The sequence below is a fragment of the Alosa sapidissima genome, chromosome 13, assembly GCF_018492685.1.
Source record: "Alosa sapidissima isolate fAloSap1 chromosome 13, fAloSap1.pri, whole genome shotgun sequence".
NCBI lineage: Eukaryota > Metazoa > Chordata > Actinopteri > Clupeiformes > Clupeidae > Alosa > Alosa sapidissima.
In genome coordinates, this window is record NC_055969.1 from 19,272,232 (window position 1) to 19,298,281 (window position 26,050).

The 26,050-nt window shown below is 41.4% G+C and overlaps 1 protein-coding gene across 6 annotated transcripts in view; it reads left to right on the forward strand.

Moving 5' to 3' along the window:
* The window catches only part of sppl3 (signal peptide peptidase 3), a 51,748-nt gene that overhangs the window by 16,411 nt on the left and 9,287 nt on the right, over positions 1 to 26,050 (forward strand). For 3 of the 6 annotated variants that reach the window (XR_006021858.1, XR_006021859.1, XM_042060490.1), the window contains exons 2-5: positions 14,279 to 14,356; positions 17,318 to 17,406; positions 21,865 to 21,984; positions 23,921 to 23,999. Coding sequence is in view for 4 of the 6 variants with exons in the window: in XM_042060490.1 (XP_041916424.1) it covers positions 14,279 to 14,356; positions 17,318 to 17,406; positions 21,865 to 21,984; positions 23,921 to 23,999 (366 nt within the window). In the remaining 2 variants the exon portion in view is untranslated. Of the gene's footprint in view, positions 1 to 13,405; positions 13,575 to 13,634; positions 13,952 to 14,278; positions 14,357 to 17,317; positions 17,407 to 21,864; positions 21,985 to 23,920; positions 24,000 to 26,050 lie in introns of those variants that run through there. The other 3 variants (XM_042060493.1, XM_042060491.1, XM_042060492.1) reach the window with 3 other exon arrangements.

Consider the following 26,050-nt stretch of genomic DNA (forward strand, 5'->3'; position numbering starts at 1 on the left):
TGCGCTGTTTTCATATATGGTGGAGCACCTAATCGCTATTAGCACTTCTCCTCCCCTGTGTTTGCGTGATGGCCTACTCCCACTTTTCCCTCACCCTCCCATAAATTCATCAATGCATATGAAAATATGTTCCATGGTAGCATGTTCAAATGTATCATGAAAATTGTTCTTATATCTTTAGTTGGATATTGGATGTGAGAAGAAAAAAATGGATGTTCCATAACAGTGCATTTATATTAGTAGTCTGTAAAAAGAATGTCCCACACTGTAGTTGGCATTATAACATTATAGCATATGGCATTATAATTACACTGGCATTATAGTTTGATACTGCAGCTGAAGTTAGACTTGAAGAAGAATCTGTCTAATCACCGGTTACATTTTTTTAACAGCCATTTCATTATTGATAAGTTGATTACATTTCTATATTAACATATTATTAAAGAAAAGATAGAAAATAACTATTTGTGTGTGCTGTAAAATGGTTAGAAGAACCGGCCCAAAATCGGTGCATCTCTACTTCACAAAGCAGTTCATTCTAACTACAAATGCAATTTCAATGTTTCCTTGCGCTGCTCTGTATGGTTAGGCTATTGCTTGCATGAGAAAAAAAAAATCCTAGCAGATATCAGCCATTACTTTGAGAACTTAATGCAATTCTTAATGCAAGCACCCTGCACTAGTACGCAAGTGGAGAAAATATTTCTGCCTACACGGATATCAAATTTCATTGTTTGAATGTTAGCCAGAAACAACGGGCTACTTTGGCGTGGCCTAGGCTAAAATATGCATAAATTAGGCTACAGATGATGGCAAGAAGAATAATCACGTTATATTCAATTATGACTAAACAGTCCTTCACAGTCCCTCATTAGGCTAAATAGGCCTAGTGTAGACTATGATTATCTGCAGCTCTGGCGGGTTGCAGATTCACTCGCAGACGCACACACGCATTGAACTCAATTGTAGCATATGTAGTGCCTCCGCCTTTGATAACACCTGGTATCTAGTAGCCAACCATGTGTATCTTGATCGAGATTTCTTTGTTTTCATTTTCTAACGATCCGTAATTTCACAACAATGACTATCAGGTGAGTGACAAGCACTCCCACACTCGCAACACTTTCAGATGTCTGGTGGATATCTTCCCTTCCTACAAAAATGTGCAGCCAAGTCCCACCCAGTTCTGCTTTTGATGGGCTAAACACGTTTGTTAGGTTAAAAGCGAGAGCTGTCATTGAGATCCAGCACAGTGGCGGAATACTTTAAGCCCTGCTTATTGCCTTTACGGAGATAGGACCCTTGAGAGTGAACAGAAAGGAGTGGGAGATAGCTAGAAGGATGGGATTTGGAAATCCAACTGGGGTCCTCGTGGACACCTAGGCTTGCATCACGACTTTTCATGAACGCTGGTGTTACAGAAATTAGCTAAATAATCGGCCAAGACATATACAGTAAATAGCCATGACATGTACAGTGATTCTGTATGCGAAGTAAATGGCCAAGTCATACAATTTCTGTCAATCAACGCATGGGTTTGGGTTAGTAGGAAGAGCGGGTTGTTTTTAGGTTGGTTGATGATGAGCTTAACATCAACCACCCTTTTCCCCGAGTGGTGCACTGCACCTTTAACCCATAGCCTTCAAAGCGGTAAGCCACACCACCAGTATCCCAGCCACTGGAAGCTGTGATTTTCCCCAGTGGACGGACACAGGGTGGAAAATACCAGTGGTCACTGCAAGAACAGCATTTTTTGCGATATTTTTAAGCCCGTCAGACACCACGTTTACATCACGGCTCGGTCAGTGCCAACCTGCCAAGGCCAGATATTGGTCATTCGCTGGTGCAAACCAGAAATGTCCCAGAGCTCTTCTCTGCATGGCTCGCTCGGCTCGTAGAATTGAGTTGAGTCAAGTCCCCATGATGTTCCCTCAAGTGTTTCCAGTGTTTTTTTGTTTTTTTGTGGTTAGCTTTTCAAAAGAGGTGCTCACTTTCCAGTAGCTTGTCCAACACGGCTGAAAGCTGGTGTCTGGAGAGTTGCATTGCGTCCAAGTGGGCGCCCTTTTCAGGTGCTCTTACAGCATATGGATGATTCCCTTTCCTGTGTCTGATGTGGAGCATAGTATTTCTTTCTCTCGTCTTCTCTTTCTCTTTTTTCCCCCTCTTGTTTGAAGTAGCTTCTGTAATAGACCTCTACTGAATGTGCACATTAAATGTTAGAGTGCATCCTGTTGGGAGTGGACAGTGGAAATGATGGGAAATGGAAACCCAGGTTGGGGGTGTCAAACAGTGGAGTGGTAAAATGCAGGGATGGTTGGCTACACCATTTAAAACCCAGTACCTACCGGTAGTTCTTCTTTTTAGAACAGGGAGTTTATAGAAGGGGCTTCTTTCAACATAAGCACAACATGCGCGCGCACACACACACACACACACACACAGATTGGCATGATTAACTCAGGTTTGTTTCTTTGATAGGCATCAGTGAGATCCAGATGATAAGAGATCCAGATCATTGTCTATTGTGTTTGTATTGCAACGTTGCTTTGTATGTGTTCACAGACCATCACATTCTGCCCCTCCTAATAGTAGTCTGATGCATTTTCATTTTTTACTTGTAATGCGCTTTAGCTCCACTTGTATAAATTGTTTTATTTATGATCATTGTTTTTGGAATGTTTTTTTGTAATGAGCATACAGTAATTACATAATTAGATTTTTTTTTATTATTATTGCTTGTTCTCTTTGGTAAGTTACACTCTCATTCAGAAGTGTTCTTCACAGTTCCCTTTAGTTTTCCATCTTTGTTGTCTCACCAGTCATTTCTTCTACTCATTGTTCACTGCAACATTGTCGTCACTCATTCTCTGATTAACAAACCACCCTTTTCTTCCTGTCTCTCTATGCTGAAAGTCAAAATCTGGCAGAACTGTATGGTAGTCATGGTAGCACTAACCCAAGGAAGTGAGCACTGTTATCAAGGAGCAAATATGTTAACATAGAAAATATCAATGGGTGGGGTCCCTTGTGTGGTAAGCAGTGTTGACTGAGGGCACAAGCAGTAATTTGCACCAGAAAGAGAGTAGGTTATGTCGTCAAAGGCCATGTCATTCAGGCCAAGGTTTCTGTACCACGGCCATAGCTCAGCTTTCCCTGTTGGTATGGGTGTTTGTTTTTGTTGATTCTGTAAGCAGGTGTGCAAATCTGATTCCATATACTGTAGCAAGAATTTCTTCATATTTTCGTGCATAACCGTTCTCAGAACACTGCTCTAATAACTACTAAGTTAACTGAAGCTAATCCTTGAGCTAGAGCCCGACCGATAAAGGATTTTGAAGGCCGATACCGAAATATTTCAAATCAAATATTTATTTTTTTTCAGAAACGCGCAACAAAACATTAACAGATTTCCCTAACTTTAGTTATTTGTAGTTATTTGTGAGTATTGACTAAAATAATATGATGATTCATTTAAAAAACAAACTTGTTTATTGGGGGCCAAGCAGCGAAGCTGCAAGGACCTCATTGTGTTTCTACGTTTTCCTATTATTATTATTATTATTATTATTATTATTATTATTATTATTATTATTATATGCAATGGGAGTCTATGGCAGCCAGTGTTGGGAGTAACGACTTACAAAAGTAATGTAATTACTGTAATATGTTGCTTTTTGCTGTAACGCGGCAATGTAAGGCATTACAAAAAGAAATTGGGTAATATTTTACTCGGTACAAACTTAAGTAACGCGCATTACAATACATTTACATTTAGTCATCTAGCTGATCCTTATCCAAATGACTGACAGAGCTTTCAATTAAACACATTATAATCAATAGGCCAAAATCATAACTGTGTATCTGTGCCGAAATTCGTTATTCAAGTCCAGTGCAGAACTGAATAAGAAAATCATACGGCTATGTATCTTGAAGTTCCAGTATGTGAGAGACTTGACATGCCTTAATATCTCCAACCTCAAGTATGCAGCTAATAAGGAAATAGAATTGTTATTTAATTAACCCTTAAAGGTGTAGGTTTTTGAACGTTCTAAGTTCCGCAACAATTGAAGGTTCTAAAATTCTATGTTGAATTCAATGAACCCAGATATTCTTTAGAACGTTCATTTCCCAACATTCCCGTTACACCGGTGTGACGGTACTCCTTTAAGGGTTAAACAAGGTGAACTTCTTCCCTCTGTGGAATGCAGAAAAGGATGCTACAAGGAAGGGAATTCAAACACACTCCACACCTTACCATCTATTGATGTCATTGTGGTTGAGATATCTGACATTTTTCTGTTAAAGATTGGCATGGAGACAATGGGACATGGTTGCCTTTGTCAGTGTCCTTATGTGAACTTGCACAGGTAAACTTGCTCATCTTTACTTGTGTACCACTTCACACCAGTGCTTCAGACCAGAGCTGATGCTTCAGCAATACTGAAAAGCTGTAAGTGTTGTTGAACACAGCTGGGGGGTATTCCATCAACCTCGCTAATGAAGGCGGCGCTTAACAGAAATAGCCTGGCTTGAACTAGCGTAGACTTTCACTTGGGGCTGAAGCCGTTCCATTAACTCAAGTTAGCGGCATCTTGGCCTCGTTTATTCAAGCGAGGTTTAGTTCAGCTTCATCTCTGCTCGTGCACGAGGTAGAAAAGTAGACCAAAACAGTAGATTGACGAAAAGACGATATATGTCATAAAATTAAGACAATACTAGATTATTTCTGTTCGATAGGTAAGCGCCATCTACAGGATTTTCATCGAAAGTCATCAAATTTAACATCGAGAAATTTAACATTGCCTACAGAAATTGGAGAATAATCAAAGCATACATTTAAAACAACAATGCTATTGGTTTGAAATCAATTGCGAGTTTGATTGGCTTCACTCTTGAACACATAGACTATAGCCTACAGTCTATGCTTGAACAAAATGAGAGAATGAATAAATAGTATAAACTCAAAAACAACTTTGTCATATATTCAAAACTATCTATAGCCTACGTTCTTATATTAAGAGTTCACTCCAAATTATTGTCTAGGTGTAGGTGGTCATAAAATAAATTAGTATCAACATAATAGCCTATTGTCTCCCATAAGTCCCAAAGTGTTTGAAATAAAATTATCTGAAATGCACTGGCTTTCAATTCAATTTATGCCTAGTTTTTGATCTGTGTGGCACACAGTTGATTTGACATTCATGAACAATCGTCAACACATGAAGCAGTTGTAATTATTCGCTGCCTAGGCTACAGAATAATTATCCTTTGGCTTGCATCAGATATGTCACTGAACAGCCTACCAAATGTGCATGACCCTTTATCAGCAGTAGACATATGTTTTTCATCAAAGATTATAACTAAAAATGCCATCATCAAGGTGATGAACAATGTAGCCTTAATACTTCGTATGGGAAGCGAACCTGCGAACACGCAAGAATGACATTCCTTTCCTATACCGTCTCGCTGCACTTTACACCACCACCGAACGTAAGTGACGCAGAGTAGCACGATTCCTAGAACCACACGCATGTGAAGTTAAAACATGTTTAATCGTATAATCTTCATACATTCTTTGGAGGTAGTGAATGTGTAAATCCATGCTTGGTGCACTGTCGGAAAAAAACATTTCTATAGGCCTACTTCTATTTTTGAAGTTGTAGGCTACAGGTGACGAGAGCACAGGTTGACGGAACCATCTTTTTGGACTCGTTTTCCGACTGATTGGTTTTTTTTTTGCAACACAGCTTAATTTAGCTTGAAAGTTAACCTGCTACGGAGCAGGTTAGTTCTGTGGTATAAATTCCCATGGTTACCAAGCTGGGATTCACGTTAACCTCATTAATGGAACGGACTTCTCACTAAAATTAGCGAGACTTATCGAAATAAGCCAGGTTTGGCCTTTAGCGAGGTTGATGGAATATCCCCCAGTTCTCACATTAGCTGATTGTGATAAACATAAACCATTGTTGCCTAATTACCAATTATTCATTACACCTGTGTGTAGTACCTACTTTTTTGTGTTTTTCACATAGTATTTTGCAGTATTTTTAAAATACAAAAATACACACCAATAAAGTATTTTGATACAAAATACAGAGCCCTTTCCTTCAACCCAATAAAATACAAATGACAAAATACTATTTTGCATTTGAAACACATATTACATGTTTCAGAAATACTACCCATCCCTGGGAACAGGCAGATTACATCTTTATAGTTGGGCATATGATGACATACTTAGGTTAATACTGTATTTCACCAGTTAGGGCACCAAAATGGCCAGTAGCTGCACTGTGTAGCCTATCCTGACATGTCTTTAAGTTTTGGGTTACAATATACAGGTAGTGGGCTCTCTGTTGATTTTAGTAGGCCTAAGCCTGAAGTTACAGCATTTCTATCACAATTGACCAGACTTTGACCTTTTGTCTTCTTTTAACAAAATTCTGGCTATGATTGTTCCTTGTATTGCATCATGAGCCATCACTGCACCTATTGCATTCTACTGTTGTTAGCCTTAAGCCTAGCTCAGTCATTATGTTGTACCACATCACCCTCCATTAGAAGTGCAATGAGCTGCATTGAGCATAATAAACTGCATTTAGAATTCCAAATCCATATTTCTAGATATTTTGGTAAAAGTAACTTAAAAGTAATACAATAGTAGTGTAATGGCTTACAATTCAGAGACAGTAATATTATAATGTAATGAATTACTTTGAAATGACCGTAATAAGTAAATACATAATATATTACGATTTTGAAGTAACTTGCCCAACACTGATGGCAGCCCATAGAACCATATGGTAAAAAGTTGGGAAATTTGGCACACTGATTGGGGACGGTCCCATGATTCATGTCACCAAGTTTCATGTCGGCAACTCGAACCCTCTAGCGCCACCAACAGGCCAAAGTTGGACGTGCGTTCATGCACGTAACTTTTGACCATAAATGCCGATACCGATAGTTTGGAAAATGCCTAATATTGGCCGATAAATCGGTCGGGCTCTACCTTGAGCTACACAGTTCCGAACTTCCTAGGGGTTTTTTTCTGTTTACATTCGCACTGTCAGTAGGAACGCTAAGTCAACGTAACGCAAACATTAATGGAGCGCTCTCGACAGTGGACCAAAACATTGCACTTAAACTTATTTGGCCCCCTATATTTAAAGAAAGTAAGAAATGGACACACAAGCCTACATGGAAAATGCCTTAATAAAGGGTCATTACTGGCTTCCACTAGGGCTGTGCGATATGGGAAAAAATTAATATCCCGATGCATTTTCTCAATTTCACGATATACGATACATATCTCGATATTTTGAAATCTCCTTTAAAGGACCCCATTAAATCACACTTTTACCCTTTACCGTTTTCACTACAATCCCTGCAGATTATATACCATTCTTGGTTAACTTCACAGGTGGTATCCATCCCAAACATTTTATATTTTCATAGTGATTAACCAAAATTGAGTTGAATAAGACTATTATTTATTCAAACAAAGCAGAAACAAAATTACAACAAATATGAAATAGAACTGAACAGTAGGGGTGGGCAATATACAGCGGAGAAAATAAGTATTGAACATTTTTTTCAGTAAGTATACTTCCAGAGAGGCTATTCGCATAAAAATGTCTACAGACATTAGTATTAACTTAGGTAATCCACACATATTAAAAAATCCAAACATTAATGTCCCTAAGTAGAGTTATGAGTAAAAAAGTGGAATGGCACAGGGAAAAACTATTGAACACACTAAGAAAAAACAGTACACAAAGCCAAGGAATGGCAAGGAACGAGCTGGAATCTATACATAGTTAAAGAGTAATTATCCCTCCTATCTGTGCAAATTAATATAAGCTGGGTTAGTACATATTGATGAGCTATAAAAAGGTTTTTCGTTACCAAGTTGTCACACAAGAAACATGTCATGATGGGTAAAAGCAAAGAGCTCTACCAAGACCATTGCAACATTATTGTTGCAAAACATATCAATGGAACTGGTTACAGATGCATTTCAAAACTTCAGAATCATCCAGTAAGCAGTATTGGAGCCATTATCTGCAAGTGGATGGAACATCACTGCATCATCAATCGGCCATGTACAGGATCTCCTCACAAGATTTTTGACCAGGAAGTCAGAAGGATAGTCAGAAATAGATAGATAGATACTTTATTGATCCCCAGGGGAAATTCAAGAAATGTAGCCTAAGAGCCAAGGACCACTCCAGAAAGACTTGGAGGCAGCAGGTTCAATTGTTACAGAGAAAATCATAGGGAATGCACTCCACCGCCATGGCCTCTATGCACGCTCACCCCACATCTATTACTGAAGAAAAACATGTCGAAGCTCATTGAAAGTTTGCTACACAACATTTGGACAAGCCTATGAAATACTAAAAGAATGTATTCTGGTCAGGTGAAAGCAAAATTTAACTCTTTGGATGTCATACTACACACCATATTTTGAGGAGAAATGGCACTGTGCATCACCCTAAAAATACCATACCAACAGTGAAGTTTGGAGGTGGAGGCATCACGGTGTGGGGCTGTTTTTCATCTCATTGTACTGGCAGACTTCATACAGTTGAAGAAATGATGAATGGAGCCATTTTTTTCTGGGAGAATCTTGCCATCCACCAGAACAATGAGGATGAGACATGGCTAGACCTTTCAGCAGGACAATGATCCAAAGCATTCAGCAAAGGAAACTCTCAATTGGTTTCAGAGAAAGGAAATTCAGGCCCTGACTTAAATCCAATTGAACAGTTTTGGAAGTTACCTAAAGATCAGGATTTACAAGAGGGACCCCTGGAATCTTCAATATTAAAAGACTATCTGTTTAAAAGATTGGGCCAAAATCACACCTGAATACTGCGACTGATTGGTTTCGTCATAGTGGAAATGCCTTGAAGCTCTCATTACAAATAAAGGGTTTTCCACAAAGTATTTAAGAAATTTCAGTAGGCGTGTTCAATAATTTTCTGGCCAAGGACCCCTTGATGTGTTATTAAACCCATCGATAATACTACAGCAAATTTAAAAATACATTAAGCTAATCCTAATCATTATTTTAGCCACAAGCACTTTGTGATGGAGCATACAGTGTGTAAAATTACATTTGGGGCTTTCTGCTATATGAAAGCTATCACTCTACTATTATTCCCAGTCATTATCATCATAATTGATGATAATAGTAGAGTGATAGCTTTCATATAGCAGAACAATTATCAACAAATTATCATTGCCTTTGTGTAATGGAACTGGTGAGTCTTGAAGTCTTCAATAATTCGTTTACATGAAGCACATGAAATGCCGATTGAAACGCATTCCACTCATAATTCACTTTTAATTGCAAACAGAAAATGTCTAGCAAGCATCATGTCATTACATGCTTTTATTTCCAAAAGAATGAAAGCTGTTTTTGCCAACTTAATATCATGCTTATCATTGTTAATATTGTGCTATACATGTGGCACAAACAATGTTAGAGTTTGTGGACTAGCTCTTAAAGTGACCATTTACAAACGAGTTAAACAGCATCACATGTGTAGTATTTAAGAAATGAATACTTTAAAACAAAATTACTGTGTCATTATTATCATTTAAATAATATAGAAGTGTTTTACTTTTACCTTTGTGTTTTACCTTGTTACTCAGTAATTTTGTGATTTATGCTGTATTAAATAGGCCATATAAGAAGCTTAGTCTTAAGGGAGAAAATTTACTTTTTAACCGCAATTAATCTAGATTAATTCATTTCAAAATATGAGATTAATTCGTTTTTTTAATCGTTTGACAGCCCTAACAAAAACGTAAAATATTTAACCGCAGCAATTTACTAATTTAGTAGGCAAATCTGTGGCCTAGCACAGTGAAATGCCATCAGTCAAATTATTACTCATCCTTACAGTGGACGCTGCAATTTGGAAAAACGATATATATTTGCTGCTTTATACATTTTACTTTATTCTCAAAAAACAAACGTTTGCATCATGTAAAGCAGACTTGTTGGTTACCCAACATAATAAGCTATTTTAAATGTAAAGCTTCCAATGCATATCGCCCCCATATGTCCGAACCCGACTATAATTTCTAAATATTTGTCCGAACCCGACCCGTCAGGTTCCGTCGGGCTCGGTTTGGGTAGCCACACTCTAGTTTCAATGTGTTAAGATCTTATTCGGAAATCCAATCAATTCTGTTTACAGTCCCACCTAGACCAAGTACACTTGGGGAAAAATGCAGTTCTCGGGGTACCTGTGGCGCAAGCGGCAACAGCCGACTGAGTCCATGCGGATCTGCGTTTAATTCCAACGCGCAGTCATTTCCCCCCATCTCACTTACTACCTGTCACACTCAACTTCCCTATCATACATTAAGGCAAGCAAGAGTGCCACGTAACAAGTCTGAGAGAGGCTCTATGCCTTTTTTGAGTCAGGCTGCTGCTGCTGCAGCAGCTGAGGTGGCTCTCTCTTCAGAGAAAGAAAACTGTTCCGAGGCTATGCAGATTCAGGCAGCACTTCGGCACGTGCCGACTTGATCAGACTTGATAAGTGGCACTCTTGCTAGCCTAGATGCTAGAGATTCCAGCGCGTGTTCAGAGGTGTTTTTCAGAAGGTATTTCAAAAAGGATTTTGAAACACGGACCAGTCATCAACTCCAGCTAAAAGCATTGGAGCTTCTAAGTTTTCCTCCAGTTGTCAGCTCTTTCAGATTTTTGTTGAAAAAAAGGCATAGAGCCTCTGGCTGCCCCTGGAGTTTACAACGAGGAGTCAAAAACGTCAGAAATAGCAGAATTGCTCGCCTTGGCCCGGTCCAAGAAAAATACATGACAACCCGCAGAAGCCTGCGGCTGCAGGCAACTTCTGCTCACTGGAGGGGGGGGGGGGGGGGGGGGAGATTTCCTTCAAAACCTACTGTTTTAGGAGACCCAAAACAACCAAGGCACTGTCGGCCAGCAAGGGCAGGACAGACCTCGCAGCCCTGGACAACATTCCTCACCCACTGAGCGGCAGGGACTGGGTCAAAGGTTGTGACCTGTAATGTCATAACGAGGTTAAGGTCACAGGCTCCGATTTGGCCGGCAGGTGATATGTGGTGGGAAGGGGGTGGGGGTCGGTGAGTTTCAGAATTGGGTAAGTCGACGTGATGTTTATATGCTGGTGGGAAAAGTGGTTAGAGCAGGATGAGAGTTAGGAAATTCTGTGTGTACTTGGAGGAAGCTTACTTGCATTTTGTTTACAGTTGTTGCTCTCTCTCTCTCTCTCTCTCTCGTTTGCATAATTATCCCGCAGGACGGGCTGGTAAGATATAAGATTTGTGCCGATGATGGTTGACATCATTTTTTTTGTTGTTGTTGTGAGGTGTAGATTTGCCAAGGCCATCCTCACTGGTCGTTAGCTTCAATTTGGGTTCCCCTCAATGGAAACATTGGGTCAGCAATGTCTTACCTGACTGGTTGTCTATACACAGTCTCACTCAGTCTTTTGCTGTGCTATTTGACACACACACACACACACACACACACACACATATCAGATTTGCAGTAGGTGGAGCTTGCATGGTGATCATGTTGCTGACCGATATTGTGTTCTCGGTTGAATCCTGAAGTGTAACTGGCCTGGGGGAATGTGACCCAGGATGTTACCAGAATAGGGCAGGGCTCGAAATTAACTTTTTTTCTCAGTGTCCCGCAGCTGTCCCGAATTCTACTTGCCACTGTCCCGGACTTAAACACCAGTGTCCCAAATTCAAGTTCTTGTTTTTAATAAACAGCATAATAATCAGTAACTTGCATCACTTAATTAACTCGTTCTGGTCCACCATGTCAGTTCTGAACAATTTATTAAACACCATTTCATTAATCATCTGCTGTTTCACACAACACTCATTTTCAGAGATTGCGCTTTTGGCTCTTTTTTGAGGTTGCACTAAACATTCATTGTCTATCGTTTTGACGGACAGGGTTAACATTCCGTCAATAATCTATTTCCACGTGTCTTTAATTTCAATGTCAGTTTGGTATGATGTCATGGCCACAGATCTCAGTGAAAACAATAAGTAGCCTAGCGTGGGAAATTACCACAAAGCTGTCAGATAGGCTAGCCTACTCTCCTGCCACGCTGTCACCCTCAAATGCGTTCCCAATTAAATGAATTAGCAAAACGTAGTTAGAATATGTATCTCGATGTAACAAGCTGTTTTGACATTGTAAACGTTCTCTAAGAAGAGTGTAAAGCAGTTTGCAGTACCCTAAAGTTAACCACAACGTCGTCTATTGCTGGAAAAAATAGCGAGCGGCCTATTTTAATAATTTGATAAACTAATAAATGCTCGGCGGGCCGGATTAAAGTGCATGGCCGCAGTTTGGACACCCCTTAGAACTGCCACAGCGAAATGTCAAATGCTAACTTAAATAACTGTTTTCATTGTTATAGGCTACCTTGCAACACTATCGTTTTGTCAAATCGCAGTTGCAGTAGGCTATTTAGCTCAGCATGATATTGGTGACGTTTGTCTGTCAATGACAGAAAACACGTACCGTTTTAATCAGAGAGGACTGTCATCTCGTTTTTTTTAGAACACCAGTGTAACCTTAGGCCTACACTATCAGTCAAAAATGTTCACAATGTCATGAAAACAAATGCCATTTACCTGCCTGCTAGTTAGGTAAGTTAACCTCTATATCGGAAAGTGACCCATTAGGCCTACCGCCCTTGCCCTATTTTTGTGTCGGCCTATAAGTCACAATATTAATTTAACCAATACGGCAGATTCCTAAGGAAACGCAAGCACCCAGCCCATTTGGGTATCTTACTATATTTGTACCAAAAATAACATTGTAGCCTACAGTGATTTGAAGAGCAGTAGCCTAAACAGTGTTGTAAGGCTGCGTGTACAAAACCGCTTTACAGATTTCTTTACAGATCAGCTGGCTAACGCTGCTTTTGCCAGCTGCCCGTCACGCCAGGTCAAATTTTGTATAGGCCAGATTCTGTATTTTATTCAGACAAGAAAGATACGTTTAGATTCCCATGTGAACAGTTTAGGGAAAAAGTACCTATTTTGAAATTTGCTTTGCCATTTTGTCTACTGTCCCAGAGTTGTCCCAGACATCATTCTATTGTGTCCCGGAAGCATTTTTTATGGTCCCCGGGACGTCGGGACATCGTTAATTTCGAGCCCTGGAATAGGGGCATATACCCACACACAGACACCGAGCCAAAGCTATTATCCACACCCAACAGTGAGGGAGGAGATTCCTAGTATTGGACATCACAATTGTTCTTTTTCATGGAAGTAATTTTACTGGAAAACGTCTCCTCTTGGCCCCTGTCCCTGTGCACTCGGCTGAAGGTGCTCTAGCAGGCAGACTGGCTCATTTGTAGCGGTTGCAGTCCGCAGTCCGCAGTCCTGGCAAAAGTTGATATTTGAACTCTGAAGCCAATCAAATCAGATCCTTGACCTCTGGGCTCCTGAAGCAGCGGGCTGATTAGCTGGATTTTTATTGTGTCTCGATTTTGACATTTCGGATTTACAGAGCTAGGATTGTATACGTACACACCCATGTAAGAAGCAATTTGCTGAATGTGACTGTGTATTGGGTCAGAATTGAGGACTTATCAGCCTTCTTAAAATTGATCTGATTAATCATTCAAACCTCTTATGAATTTCTATGATTTTACTGATTTTTTTTCTTCTTGGAACATTTTTAACAGGCTTGACTCTGTATACTTTGAATTGACTTAGGTCTTAGTTTAATACTGGATCCTTGTTACAGGGTGTGGTTGGTTGGGCTGTGCTAAAAATAGTCGTGTTAGGATTCATTTTGGCAAGTGTCTTTTGTTTTGTTTGTCTTTTGGCTTGTCCAATCAGATGGTGAGAAGGCAGGCTTTGTTGAAGTACCACATTCTTGCATTTACTCCAAACTTGAAATGCTAGAAATGTAAGACTCAAAATAATCCAATTGATTTTAAGTAGAAATCCCAGCAATGCTAACCAACCAGAACAATCTAATTGTCATGTTATTTGGGTGAACCTTGTGTCAAGGAAGGTACTGTGCTTCATCGGTGTCTTGTGGTCCTATTATTGTTCATTCAGACATAGCTAACAGTATTAAGTCGAGCTCTAGTGTGTTTCCTCGTTGACCAGTTTTGTAGATATTAAAATGCACATGCTTTTAGCTATATACTTTTTTGAATTCTTCATCAGAAGTCATCGTGTTTAATCATGTTCTTTTCTTTGTGTGTGTGTGTGTGTTTTACCCTGCCAGGGCTTATTCCCTTGTGGACTCCAGTCAGGTGTCCACCTTCCTCATCTCCATCCTTCTCATCGTTTATGGCAGCTTCAGGTGAGTTTGCTTTCACAATACATACACACACACACACACACACACTCTCTCTCTCTCTCACTCACTCACTCGCTCGCCCGCCCGCCCGCCCACCCACCTGCTCAGCCAGGTGTAGCGAAGCAAGCACAAGAAAAGTTTGGTTATAATGAGTGTCCTCTACCCCTACCGACAGAGCAAAATGTCTCTTATTACCCACACACACCCTGTCCCATCCTCTTCTGTCCTGAATCTCTTTGTTGCAGGGCTCTACACTAACATTTTTTTCCAGGAGCTCTTGTGCGCCCAAGTTAAAAAAATTTAGGAGCACAGACAAAAATTTGGGTGCACAGTCAGTTCTGTACTTCACTTACACATAATCTAACATTACACTGCAGCTAACAGTTAAACATGCCAGTGCACCAATTGCAAAGATTAAGAATGACTGACAACATTTAGGCTACAGGAAACAGGATTTTAAAGATCAGTGCCTACTTTATTTTCAGTCTGTTCTTTTTTTCCTACATTTTGTTAATGTAAAATAATATAATACATTGCCATATTTGCATTCAGCCTGTATATCAAGTATCCTGCCAAATGTATGCTAATTTATTTATTTGTGAATCTGTAGCTAATCCAAATATGCCTATGGTGACCTATCTGACTGCATATTGAATACTACTACTAAAACAGTCCATTTGCTCTTCCACAAAACCCAACATAGTCTAATCAAGGATATTTTTTTTTATACTTTTATTTTTTATTTGAAATATCTGCATTGATGGTGGGCAGTTAGGCAAACGTTAGGCCTACTTTCGTTTTGCACTTCAGCTTGTATTCAGTGTAAACAAACAAGAATGCGTGGAAGCCTGGAGTTGTCAGTAGCGTCCTACCTTTGAATAAAATGGGAGTATTACGGGAGGCTACTTTTGTGCCTGTTCGCTACAGCTATATTTTGCATATTGCCGCCAATACGTCAACTTGGCTAAAAGGCATGTTAGGTTACCTTTCCTTCTCTCACTGCATTCTCAGAATCTCATCCTGTTCCTCCTATATCCGATGAATTCGGGGGATAGAAGAACTAATTTCTTCAATCTTTGCATCTTGGCTGGCTAGTCTAACTTTCCGCCTTTTCTGTGTGCTCTTGGATTTGATAGAAGCGACTACTAGCGAGTCACAACGCGAAACTGCTAACGTTGATGGGAGGTGTAGTTTTTATGCTGCATTCACGACGTGATTCTATGGTTTGCACCAGTAATGTTTCTCGATGTTGTGGTGTATTTTGTAGACAAACATTGACATGGTTAGAAGTCATTCGCACCAGTGCGCCTAAATATTTTTTTGCACTCGCACGCCATCATTTTTACTCGCATGTGCGAGTAGTGTTGCACGGCGTATCGATACTAAAAAGGTATCACGATGCCTTCACGCAAAAACGATACGATTTCCGACGTTTTTAGAATCGATACTTTATTAAAATTAACGTTCTGTGTCTACGTGAACTGCTGCTCTCACTGCTCCTTGCACACATCTAGGCAAGTGGGCGTGTCAAGCAGGCAGCTCTGAGTGTGTGAGTGCGCAGCCAACGTCAACATACAGTAGTTCTTTGCCAACCGTCCTCGGCCTTGTGGATAAAAACAAAAGGTGAAGTGAAATCTGCAACTATTTCGGATACATCACGAATAGTGAAGGCAAGCCATCAGGTACATCAGGTAGCCCGTTTGTGAAATATGTTTCAAAGTCATTTAAAAGCAGTAGGCTACGCATGGAACTTGGCTAAACACCTCACAGACATATTTAACGAACGACAGGTTAACGAATATGCTATAGAAAACACGACTACATGGTTAGTGCCAAGTTCTTCTCTTCTGTTTTAGTCTAGCCTAAGTGAAATGAGTATGGTTCTCTGGGATAAAGCGAACCTTCCTTCATCAATGAATTTTGACGAGACATAACGAGCTGTAATCATTTTGACGAGACATAACGAGCTGTAATCATAGGGTGCTAACGTGATGAAAGCGCAATGTTCACGCCAGAATAACATTACCATAACTTGTAAACAATCTATTTCATGTTCGGTCAGTACTACTGGTAATATTTGTCATGGCATGTAGACTGCAATTTGTTCAATAAGTATTGCCCAGATGTAGGATAGGCTACCCGAAATGCGCTAATTAAAGCCCACAGCATATAATACCACCAAAGCGTGTTGAGTCCTAATAATAGCGGGTTATTGTTACGTGGTAGCAAATCATGTTATCAAAGAAATAGACGTAGGCTAATGTAGGAATGCACACAGACATATTGCAACAGGTAATGGTGTAGGTCTATCTGACAAAGACCTGAGTGGTTGGAACGTCGTACTTGTACACTGGGCGCAAAGAAGACTATCCTCACATTTTTCCCTTTGCAACTGTCAAAGAAATCCCATGAACACGGGAAGGCCTAGGGAAGCCTATACTGTACATCAGATGGCCTAAAGATTAGGCCCCTCTGCATAGCATTCAGTGATTTGCATGCAGTAATTTCAACACTGACCTTGATCTAGCCTAGTTTGGCTATTTAAAGCTACTTTATTGGCAAAACACAACACAATGTAAATGAACTATAACAAAAAATAAAGGACTTAATCACACAAAGTAGGCCTACTATTTTACTGACTATAAAAATAATAATTGTGTAGGAAGTTTAGAATGCAGAATTGACCTGCACACTACAAAAGTGCACCGAATTCAACACAAATGACTCAATACACTTGGAGGAGGTATGAGTCCTTTCTTTTCCGGATACCTTAGGATTTCGCCGTAGTATCGTTTCAGTATCGAGCATCGTGATATTTATGGCAGGTATTGTATTGAAGTCATAATTTTGGTATCGTGACAACACTATGTGCGAGTGAAATAGGCACACTGTAGAGCCCTGCTTTGTTGTCATTTTCTGTGTTCATTCTCTAACACCTCTCTTTGTCTCTCTCTCTGTCTCTAGATCATTAAATATGGACTGCGAGAACCAGGAAAAGGACAAAGATGGGAATCCCACGACAAGCTCCTTCAACAACAGTAATTCAAACAACAGTGTGTATCGATATGTGACATAACACACGTACATGCGCACACACACTCACGCACACACACACTCACACACACACATACATACACACACACACTGTGTGAAAACGCCACACAGCGGTCAGCTCGAGACATGGGACTGGTTCAGGTGTGAGATGGATATTTAGCCAGGTGCACTCCGGAGCAATGTTGCTGGGCAGGGTTCCTAAGGAATGTGGTTCTACCTCGTTCACACTAAAATTGGGCAACATTTTTGTGGAGAACAGCAGTTAAGTAGAACAGTACAGTAGTTAAGCTAATTCTCATTATCATCTTATCAGAAAACACGTTTAAGGTCACAGGCTTCAACTTGGCCGCCAGTCAGAATTAGGCATGTCGATGTGATGTTTATTTGGTGGTGGGAAAATGGTCAGACTGGTTATGTGGTTACCCAGCAACATTGCTCTCAAATTGTCCCATGTATTATCTTTGTAAGGTCTATGTTAATCCAAACATGAACTGCATGGATGGTATCAGAGTTGAAGAGTCATTGCTTTTGTACAATTATCATATGTACACATTATCTTAATTATATGTATGTGGAAATATTAACCTATAGTAATCATTAGTAGGGTATTGAAGTAGCCTGTAGTTTTATGTTTGTGTTTATAGTTCCTAGAAGACGCTTTTGTCCAAAGTGACTTTCAATGACATCAATAAATGTTACAATTAACAGTTCATAGGAAATTGATACGGCCTAAATAAGAGCAGTCTTGGTAGAATTACCACTCTTGAAACCAGGCTGTTTAGAGTCTAGTAGGTAGTTTTGAGATAGGAAATCAGAAACTTGCTTGAACACCACTTTCAAAAGGATCTTTGACAAGAAAGGTAGAAGGGAGACCGGTCTATAGTTTTTCACATCAGCTGAATTGAGTGTACTTTTCTCAAGCAAAGGTGTAACCCTTCCTTGTTTGAAAGGAAAAGGAACTTCTACAGAACTGAGTGATAAATTATTAGTGTGTAACCACCAGTATAATAGTGAGGGTGATTGATTGCAGAAGAGATGATGGAATGAGATCCACAGGGCATGTTGTTGGACGACTGAAGAAGTGTAGAGACTTCTTCCTCATACAGACGGGAGAAAGAATCCAATAGTAATACTATGTTTACATAAGGCAGTGCCTTTTTATAGCCTCGTTGAGTTGGGCACTAATCTGTGCAACTTTTTCCCGTGAAAAATGTTGTCAAGTCATCTGCGGACAATGAAGTAGTTGATTGCGACAGAAGACTGAGAAGAGACTTGAGAGTTCAAAAAAGGTTTTTCTGCTGTCTCTGGCATTCTCAACTTTCCTCAAGTAGAAAGCCTTTTCAGCAAGTGTAAGCTAACCGTGGATGAAAAAGCAGATATCAAAGACTGTCGCCTTGTAAGATCATTGGCATTTCTGGATTTATGCCATTTTCTCTTAGCAGCTCTAAGTTCCTTTCATACTTTATGGATACTCTTAGTGACCTTTGGGTGATGGGGGTTCTAAACAAGCAAGAGGTCCTTGTGGAAAGAGGACATTTAGAGATGCCAGTGCAGAGCAAAGAGTGTCTGTAGCATCATTTACATCTAGTGAAAAGAATGAACTTGAATTGCTGACAGTAGAAAGTCCAATTTGTGCACAAAGCACCCACTTGTCCTGAAGGACGATAAATAATCACCAAGTATATTTTGAAAGGCTCAGTCATCATGATTGCATTATATTCTAATGAGTCATAGGTGTGTGCAGGTAGCAACTGTGTAAAATTCTGGTTGTTAGAGACAATGAATCATGTCCCACCTCGTAATGAATAAATGAGAAAAGGCATAATTAGTTGAGAGCACTGCTGTCACCCACTGGTGTGTGTGTGTGTGTGTGTGTGTGAGATCATGGCAGTTTAGCCAGAGAGGGTTGATGAGGTTAGTAGTTGTGCTCATGCATGGTCTTTTTGCGACCATGGGCAAAGCAATTTCTATATCTTTATTTAAAATGAATCAGATGCTGGTTGCTTTTTCAAGATAAAGGGGTGATTTGTTGCTTCAAGTGAAGCCATTCCAAGCCAATGTGCGCAGCATTTGAATAGATAAATTATGGAAATATTTTTTGTATTATTTTGTTGCTGCTTGTCTGGGTCTTTATTGACAATGAGTCAGATTGTGCCTTGGAACATTGCATGTTGAGTTTTGTGTGGAAAAACTGTTCTGTCATCAGAACTATTTCAGAAATGCTCATGATTTCATCCCAAATGAAGTTGGAAAGTGTGTGTATGTGTGTGTAAATATTGATGCGCTGGAAGACCATTGTGGGTATGTGTGAATGTGTGTGTGTGGGTGTGTGGGTGCAAGTTAATGTGGTATGACTGGCCAGTGGGGAGAAGCATGTGAAACTGGAGCCTAATGCAGCATGTCTCACTAGCACGCCGGCTGATGAAGGCTCAAAGGCACCCCTTTGGACACGCCACATTAGGATTTCAAAGACCTGTTTTTACTTCATTTTTCTCACGCACACACACACACACACACACACACTTTTTTTTCACACACAGGTTTTGGGGTTGTTCACCTTGCCTGCCATGTCAGAGCTTCATAGATGGTGTTAAGAACCTTCCCCTCTCGTATCCCAACCCTTATCAGACTCTGCTTAACACAGTTAAGGCCTAACGTCATCTGCTGCAGCTCCTATTAAGAACAACAAAACATCAGACTTCGTGCCACCAATAACTTGGTGTCCATCTCTGTGTGTGTGTGTGAGGGAGATGTGATTGGCGGTGTGAGACAGATAGTGTTTTAATGTGATTAGACAGTAGACACTCTCAGGGTGTACTCTAGACCGGAAGACCTGTCGGCACTCACATCACGGGGATAGACAAGGGCCAGGTCTTTGTGTTTCTCTCTCAGGATAGACATACTTATAGGCTTTCGCACGCAGAAAGAGGGAGTGAGAGACAGTCAGACACACACATTGCCTGGGGCAGACTCGTCTTTTGTCGTTCATTCACGTCAGTTAACACTAACTTAGCCTACTCATTTTAGCAAGTGAAAAGAGTATATATACTATTTTGATCCCGTGAGGGAAATTTGGTGTCTGCATTTATCCCAATCCGTGAATTAGTGAAACACACTCAGCACACAGTGAGGTGAAGCACACACTAATCCCGGCACAGTGAGCTGCCTGCAACAGCAGTGGCGCTCAGGGAGCAGTGAGGGGTTAGGTGCCTTGCTCAAGGGCACTTCAGCCGTGCCTACTGGTCGGGGTTTCGAACCAGCAACCCTCCGGTTACAAGTCCGAAGCGCTAACCAGTAGGCCACGGCTGCCAAAGATGATCTAGTTACAGTCCAAAATGACTAAGGCTTAAAATGCACATTGATAAGTACATATTCCATGAACACTAACCCTGGGTCTCTTCAGAGTGTGCTGAAACAATCAAATTATCATTCTGTGTTGTTTCATTTCACCATGTTCATGTCTCTGTTTAGCCTAATGCTTGTTCTGTTTACATTACAACCTCGCAGTTGGAACGGTTTCAAAATAAAAGCCCCCCGAAACAGGAAAGAAAAAGGCCAAAAAAGTAAATAACATATAAGGAATGCATTAATAGTAATATTTAAATAAAGATTGAAAATCTAATCGAATCATGACTTTAAAATCAAAAATGAAATCAAATCGAGGATTTGGAGAATCGTGACACCCCTAACACACACACACACACACCCATCCACATCCTCATCCTCATAGGCTTCTATCACCGGTTTCATTAAATCCCAGTGTGCCTCTATAGGCTTGGAAACTATATGAAATGGCCTCATAATCCATAGCAACAACTCGGTGTAGCCTACATGTGGCCTTCACTCGCTGCATTCTGACATGAGAACTCTGTTTACACACCGTTACCATAGGAACGGATTCCATGAAGTGTAGATAGTCATTGGAATCTGATCCAGGGGACATTGTCCCTCTTCTTGGGAGTAACGTCAGCCTTCGTGGCTGCCGTATGCCAGGGCTGTCTGTGAAACCGTCCCTGGGAATTTACACCAGAGATGTCAGTCCCCCATCTGACAGCTGTCTATTGTTATATTCTATTGCGATAGAATTCCATTAGAATCATAAACACTTTGATGTGTCATGACATGTAGGCTATATAAATTGGTTAATTTACGTTTCACTCCAGCTTTGGTCTTGCTTACGGTGTAAATTCCCAGGAAAAGCCCCTTCATGCTCTCATCTGTGAAACAGAACACCCCTTCAATTGGTTAATTTCTCTCTCTTTTTTCCCCTCTTGTTTTGTGTGTGTGTGTGTGTGTGTGCGCGCCTGTTTGTCTGTCTGTCTGTGTGTGTGTGCGCACGCCTGTCTGTCTGTCTCTATGTGGTGTGTGTGTGTGCTTGTCTGTATGTCTCTGTGTGTGTGTGTGTGCGCCTTTCTGTCTATCTGTGTGTGTGTGTGTGTGTGTGTGATATCCTCCAGGTATTCAGACCATAGACTCCACACAGGCACTGTTCCTGCCCATCGGGGCGTCGGTCTCTCTGCTCGTCATGTTCTTCTTCTTCGACTCGGTCCAGGTGGTCTTCACCATCTGCACTGCAGGTATGTCCCACCGCAACACCCGCACACACCACAAGAGGTGAACCCTGATCATACGCCACAACAGGTGTGCTCCTACCCGAAGCCACATCAGTTCCGAGAACTACTCCAACACACACACATACACACACACACACACACACCACCACTAACACACACACACCACCACTAACACTCTCACACACACACACACATACATCCTTTTCTCTGAAACAAACCATTTGAATCCCATCCCCTTGAACTGAACTTCCGTGTGGAGCCCATGTGTCAGGTCTTCTAAAGGTCGTGACCTCCCTGATCCGGCCTCTTAAGATGGGGGACTCTAGGGGGGGGAGGGTGTCCGCTTCTCCATAATCCCCCAATTAAGACAAAAGCCTGTGCGATTAGGGCTGCTGATGAGGGATCAGGCCTGATGTTTACGTGACTGTGGTGGAGTTTGGGTCGGGGAGCGCACACTACTGTTCCTGGAATAGCGGCGCTGCCCCCCCTGAGTGGTGCCCTCTGCTGGTGACCGACCGCACTTAGTGGAAATGATAGTGCTGTGTGTGTCTGCCTGTAAGGACACAAGTGCACACACACACAGAAACTCACTCTCTTATGCACTCACACTCGCACACCCACAAACACACAGTTTAACACTCTTATGCACTCATACATGAAGACTGACTCACATTCTCACACACTCACAGTCTTTTATATACTCTGTGACACACACACGCACACACACACTCACAGACTTTTATATGCTCTCACACTCCCACAGACACACTCATACACTCTTACATTCTCACACAGCCTCAGAATATCTTCCCTTTTGTTTAGGCTTTGGGTGCTTCGAACCCATTTTCTCTTGAGGCAGCGATGAGCATAAAGGTCTTATTGCAGCGTGTGCTACTGTTTTGCCTGCCTCATCTCCGCAGCAGGATCTGAAGGACAGCCTCATTAGAGTCGCGCCGAGGCCTCTGCAATGAGTGGTGCTCTCGGCTCCCAGATGGGTGTGCCCGCCCAGTACCCACTCCTCTTCCTAGAAAGAAAGAAACTCTGCACTAATGAACAAATACACCCTGCACAGCAGAACTAATGAGACATTCAATGGTCCTCTTGTCGGAATGCTGAAACATTTGTGGAAGAAGGATTTGCTTGGCTTTAGATCCTTGTCTTGGGTCTGAAACCTCCATGGAAAGCCTCTTTAGGTGAGCGGGTTCTTTATCCATGTGTAAGGAACCACAGCACGCTGCAGACACAACACTCGTTACCCCCTTTTGTTTGGTGTTAGTGGTGTATTGTTTTTCTTTTCCATGAGGGTGCATAAAGGGGACAGTGAAGTAGACTTGTTGTAACTGACTGCAGGGCAGAAGTGTCTCTGTGTGTGTGTCAGTGTCCTCAGAGGGGGTTTAAGTTGCTGTGCAGTACCCAGAAATGAGCAAACAGACCCACGATTCAGGGTCTCATGAAAAGGGTCGCATGAAATATTCAGGCGCTCCAACACGCAGTCGTCCCCACTTTTCACCCACAATTTGCCTCTTGGGGACTGCAAGGTAATGTGAGCCCAAGTGCAACTCGCAGTGGTGCCCAAAACCTGACTAATGGCTGGAAGAACCTTGCTCTACCTGTGTGTGTGTGTGTGTGTGTGTGTCCCTTCTTTTGTTCATTTCTCTCTCTCTCTCTCTCTCTCTCTCTCTCTCTCTCTCTCTCTCTCTCTCTCTCTCTCTCTCTCTCTCTCTCTCTCTCTCTCTCTCTCTCTCTCTCTCTCTCTCTCTCTCGCCTCTCTCTCACACTCCCCCCTCTATCTTTGTACACTTGTCTGTCCATATGTGTGTTTGTAATCTTTGAGTGTTTGTCTTGTCTGAAAGGAAGAGTGTGTATGTGAGTAGTTTGTGTATTTGTGTGTGTTAAATGTTCTGTTTGTTGCTAATGGCACCCTTTCTTCTCCTCACAGTGTTAGCCACCATTGCGTTTGCGTTCCTCCTCTTGCCAATGTGCCAGTACCTAACCCGACCTTGCTCTCCACAAAACAAGTAAGTGTGTGTTTTGTAAATGTGTGAAATGTTATGCAGTTATGAATTGTGATTTATTTTCAATTATTTAAATGAAAGTTTTTACAATACTTTACTTTTTTCCTCCATGAAATAACAAAAGATACTGATTGGCATTAAACCAAAAATGTGCTTACTTACTTGCAAATGTGAAAATCAAAAGACAACAATTTTATCACCAAAATTCATAGCTGATGTTTTTAGTAAGGTCCCACCTTTTGAAGGTTTTAGAATATCTTACTAGCATAGATTAAAAAAACAAAAACAATTCTCTAACACAGAATGCTCTGGCCATTAAATAGCCCTAGTTGCTGAAATGGCCTTAAATTAAACAAACAAACAAACTAGCAAATGTGTGTGTAAACATGTGTGCCACATGGATATGTATTGTACTGTGATTATTGCCTAGCTCTCAGACATGCTGTGCCTAGAAACCATCCTCCTGCTTTCACCTGGGCTGCGGTTCTAACAGAGAGAGTTCTTTTCTCCTCCTCAACTAAGTCCACTCCCACAGCCGCTTGAGTCCTAGACAAGCCCATAAAGAAACTCCTTCAGCGCAGTTGTTTTTCCTCGGCCGTTTATCAGTAAACCCATGTCTTAACTGAAGGATGACACACTCGACAGACAGTGGTTATTCTTAATGTTGTTTAGACACACTTAAGTCTTAAGTACAGCTCTTCAGCGAAGTACGTTCAACATGGTTGCGCAGGGAGACGCTTGAGGGGAAACAAGACAGTTTATCGCAAAGTATGTTAAAACATTAGAAGGGGTGGTTTGTTTTGCGGATGTGTTTGCGTTTGTGAGTGGACTGAGAAATTGACATACCCAGGAGAGGAAAGGAGGTTTCGATCCAGCCTCTTTAGTGGAGCAGATCCTGTCCACTCTCCCCTGCTTGCTTGCTTGGCTCTTTAGGTGGCCGAGAAAACAACCAAAACATGAAGTGTCCCTCCCTGCTAATGCAATGAGGAGTAATGTCTGGCCTTTAACAGTCTCTTCTATCAAAGTCCATTTGCACCAGAGGTGCAACTGTAAGGATAACCCGCACACACACATGCACACACACACACACACAGACACACACTCTCTCTCTCTGTGTGCTTTGGTGCTTGGCTTCGTCAGCACACTGGCTACTGAGTCGTGTAATCGCGTCGGCAGACCTCAACCGTGGAGGAAGAGGTTCATTCCCCTTGCACGCGCTGAGCCATTCATTTATAGTCATTATATAAGGTTCCCCGTGTTTAATGTAATTATGCACTGTGACATGCAACCTGATCTTCTTGCCTGAGGGCAGTGGATGCCTACCTGTGCCGGACACTGGGCAGTTACAAAATTAATGCAGACCTAATTACTTTTACTCTGTATGTGGTTTTGACCACCTCGTGTGTGTGTGTGTGTGTGTGTGTGTGTGTGTGTGAGAGCATGCGCACCCGGGTTTTTTCTGGATAAAGTATGTGTGTGAGCGAAAGAGGGTTCTGTTTGGATGGTGTGTGTGTGAGAGGGAGAAGGTTCTGTTTGGGGTGTGTGTGTGTGAGGGAGAACGTTCTATTTAGGGTGTGTGTGAGTGAGTGAGTGAGAGAGGGTTCTGTTTGGATGGTGTGTGTGTGAGAGAGAGAGAGAGAGAGAAGGTTCTATTTGGTGTGTGTGTGAGTGAGAGAGAAGGTTCTGTTTTGATGGTGTGTGTGTGAGCGAGAATTTTCTGTTTGGTGTGTGTGTGTGTGTGTGAGAGTGAGAGAGGGTTCTGTTTGGATGGCGTGTGTGTGTAAGAGTGACACTGTTGCGAGTCCCCTCAAGAGTGCTCTGTCTGTACACACGCCATGAAAAGGCCCTGAAAGGCTTGAAACCGGAGACACTAACAGTGTCATCAAAATGATCTCTGGGGGGGGGGGAATAAAAACCTCTTCTGTTTTTATAACGAGAACAGTCAGCTTTCACTTTCACACGCAGAAAGCCTTCAGCTTTCACACACAGTAAAAGAAGTAGCGCTTAGTATTTGGTTTTATTTAATACACCCTGTCACTGTTCTGTGGAGTTGT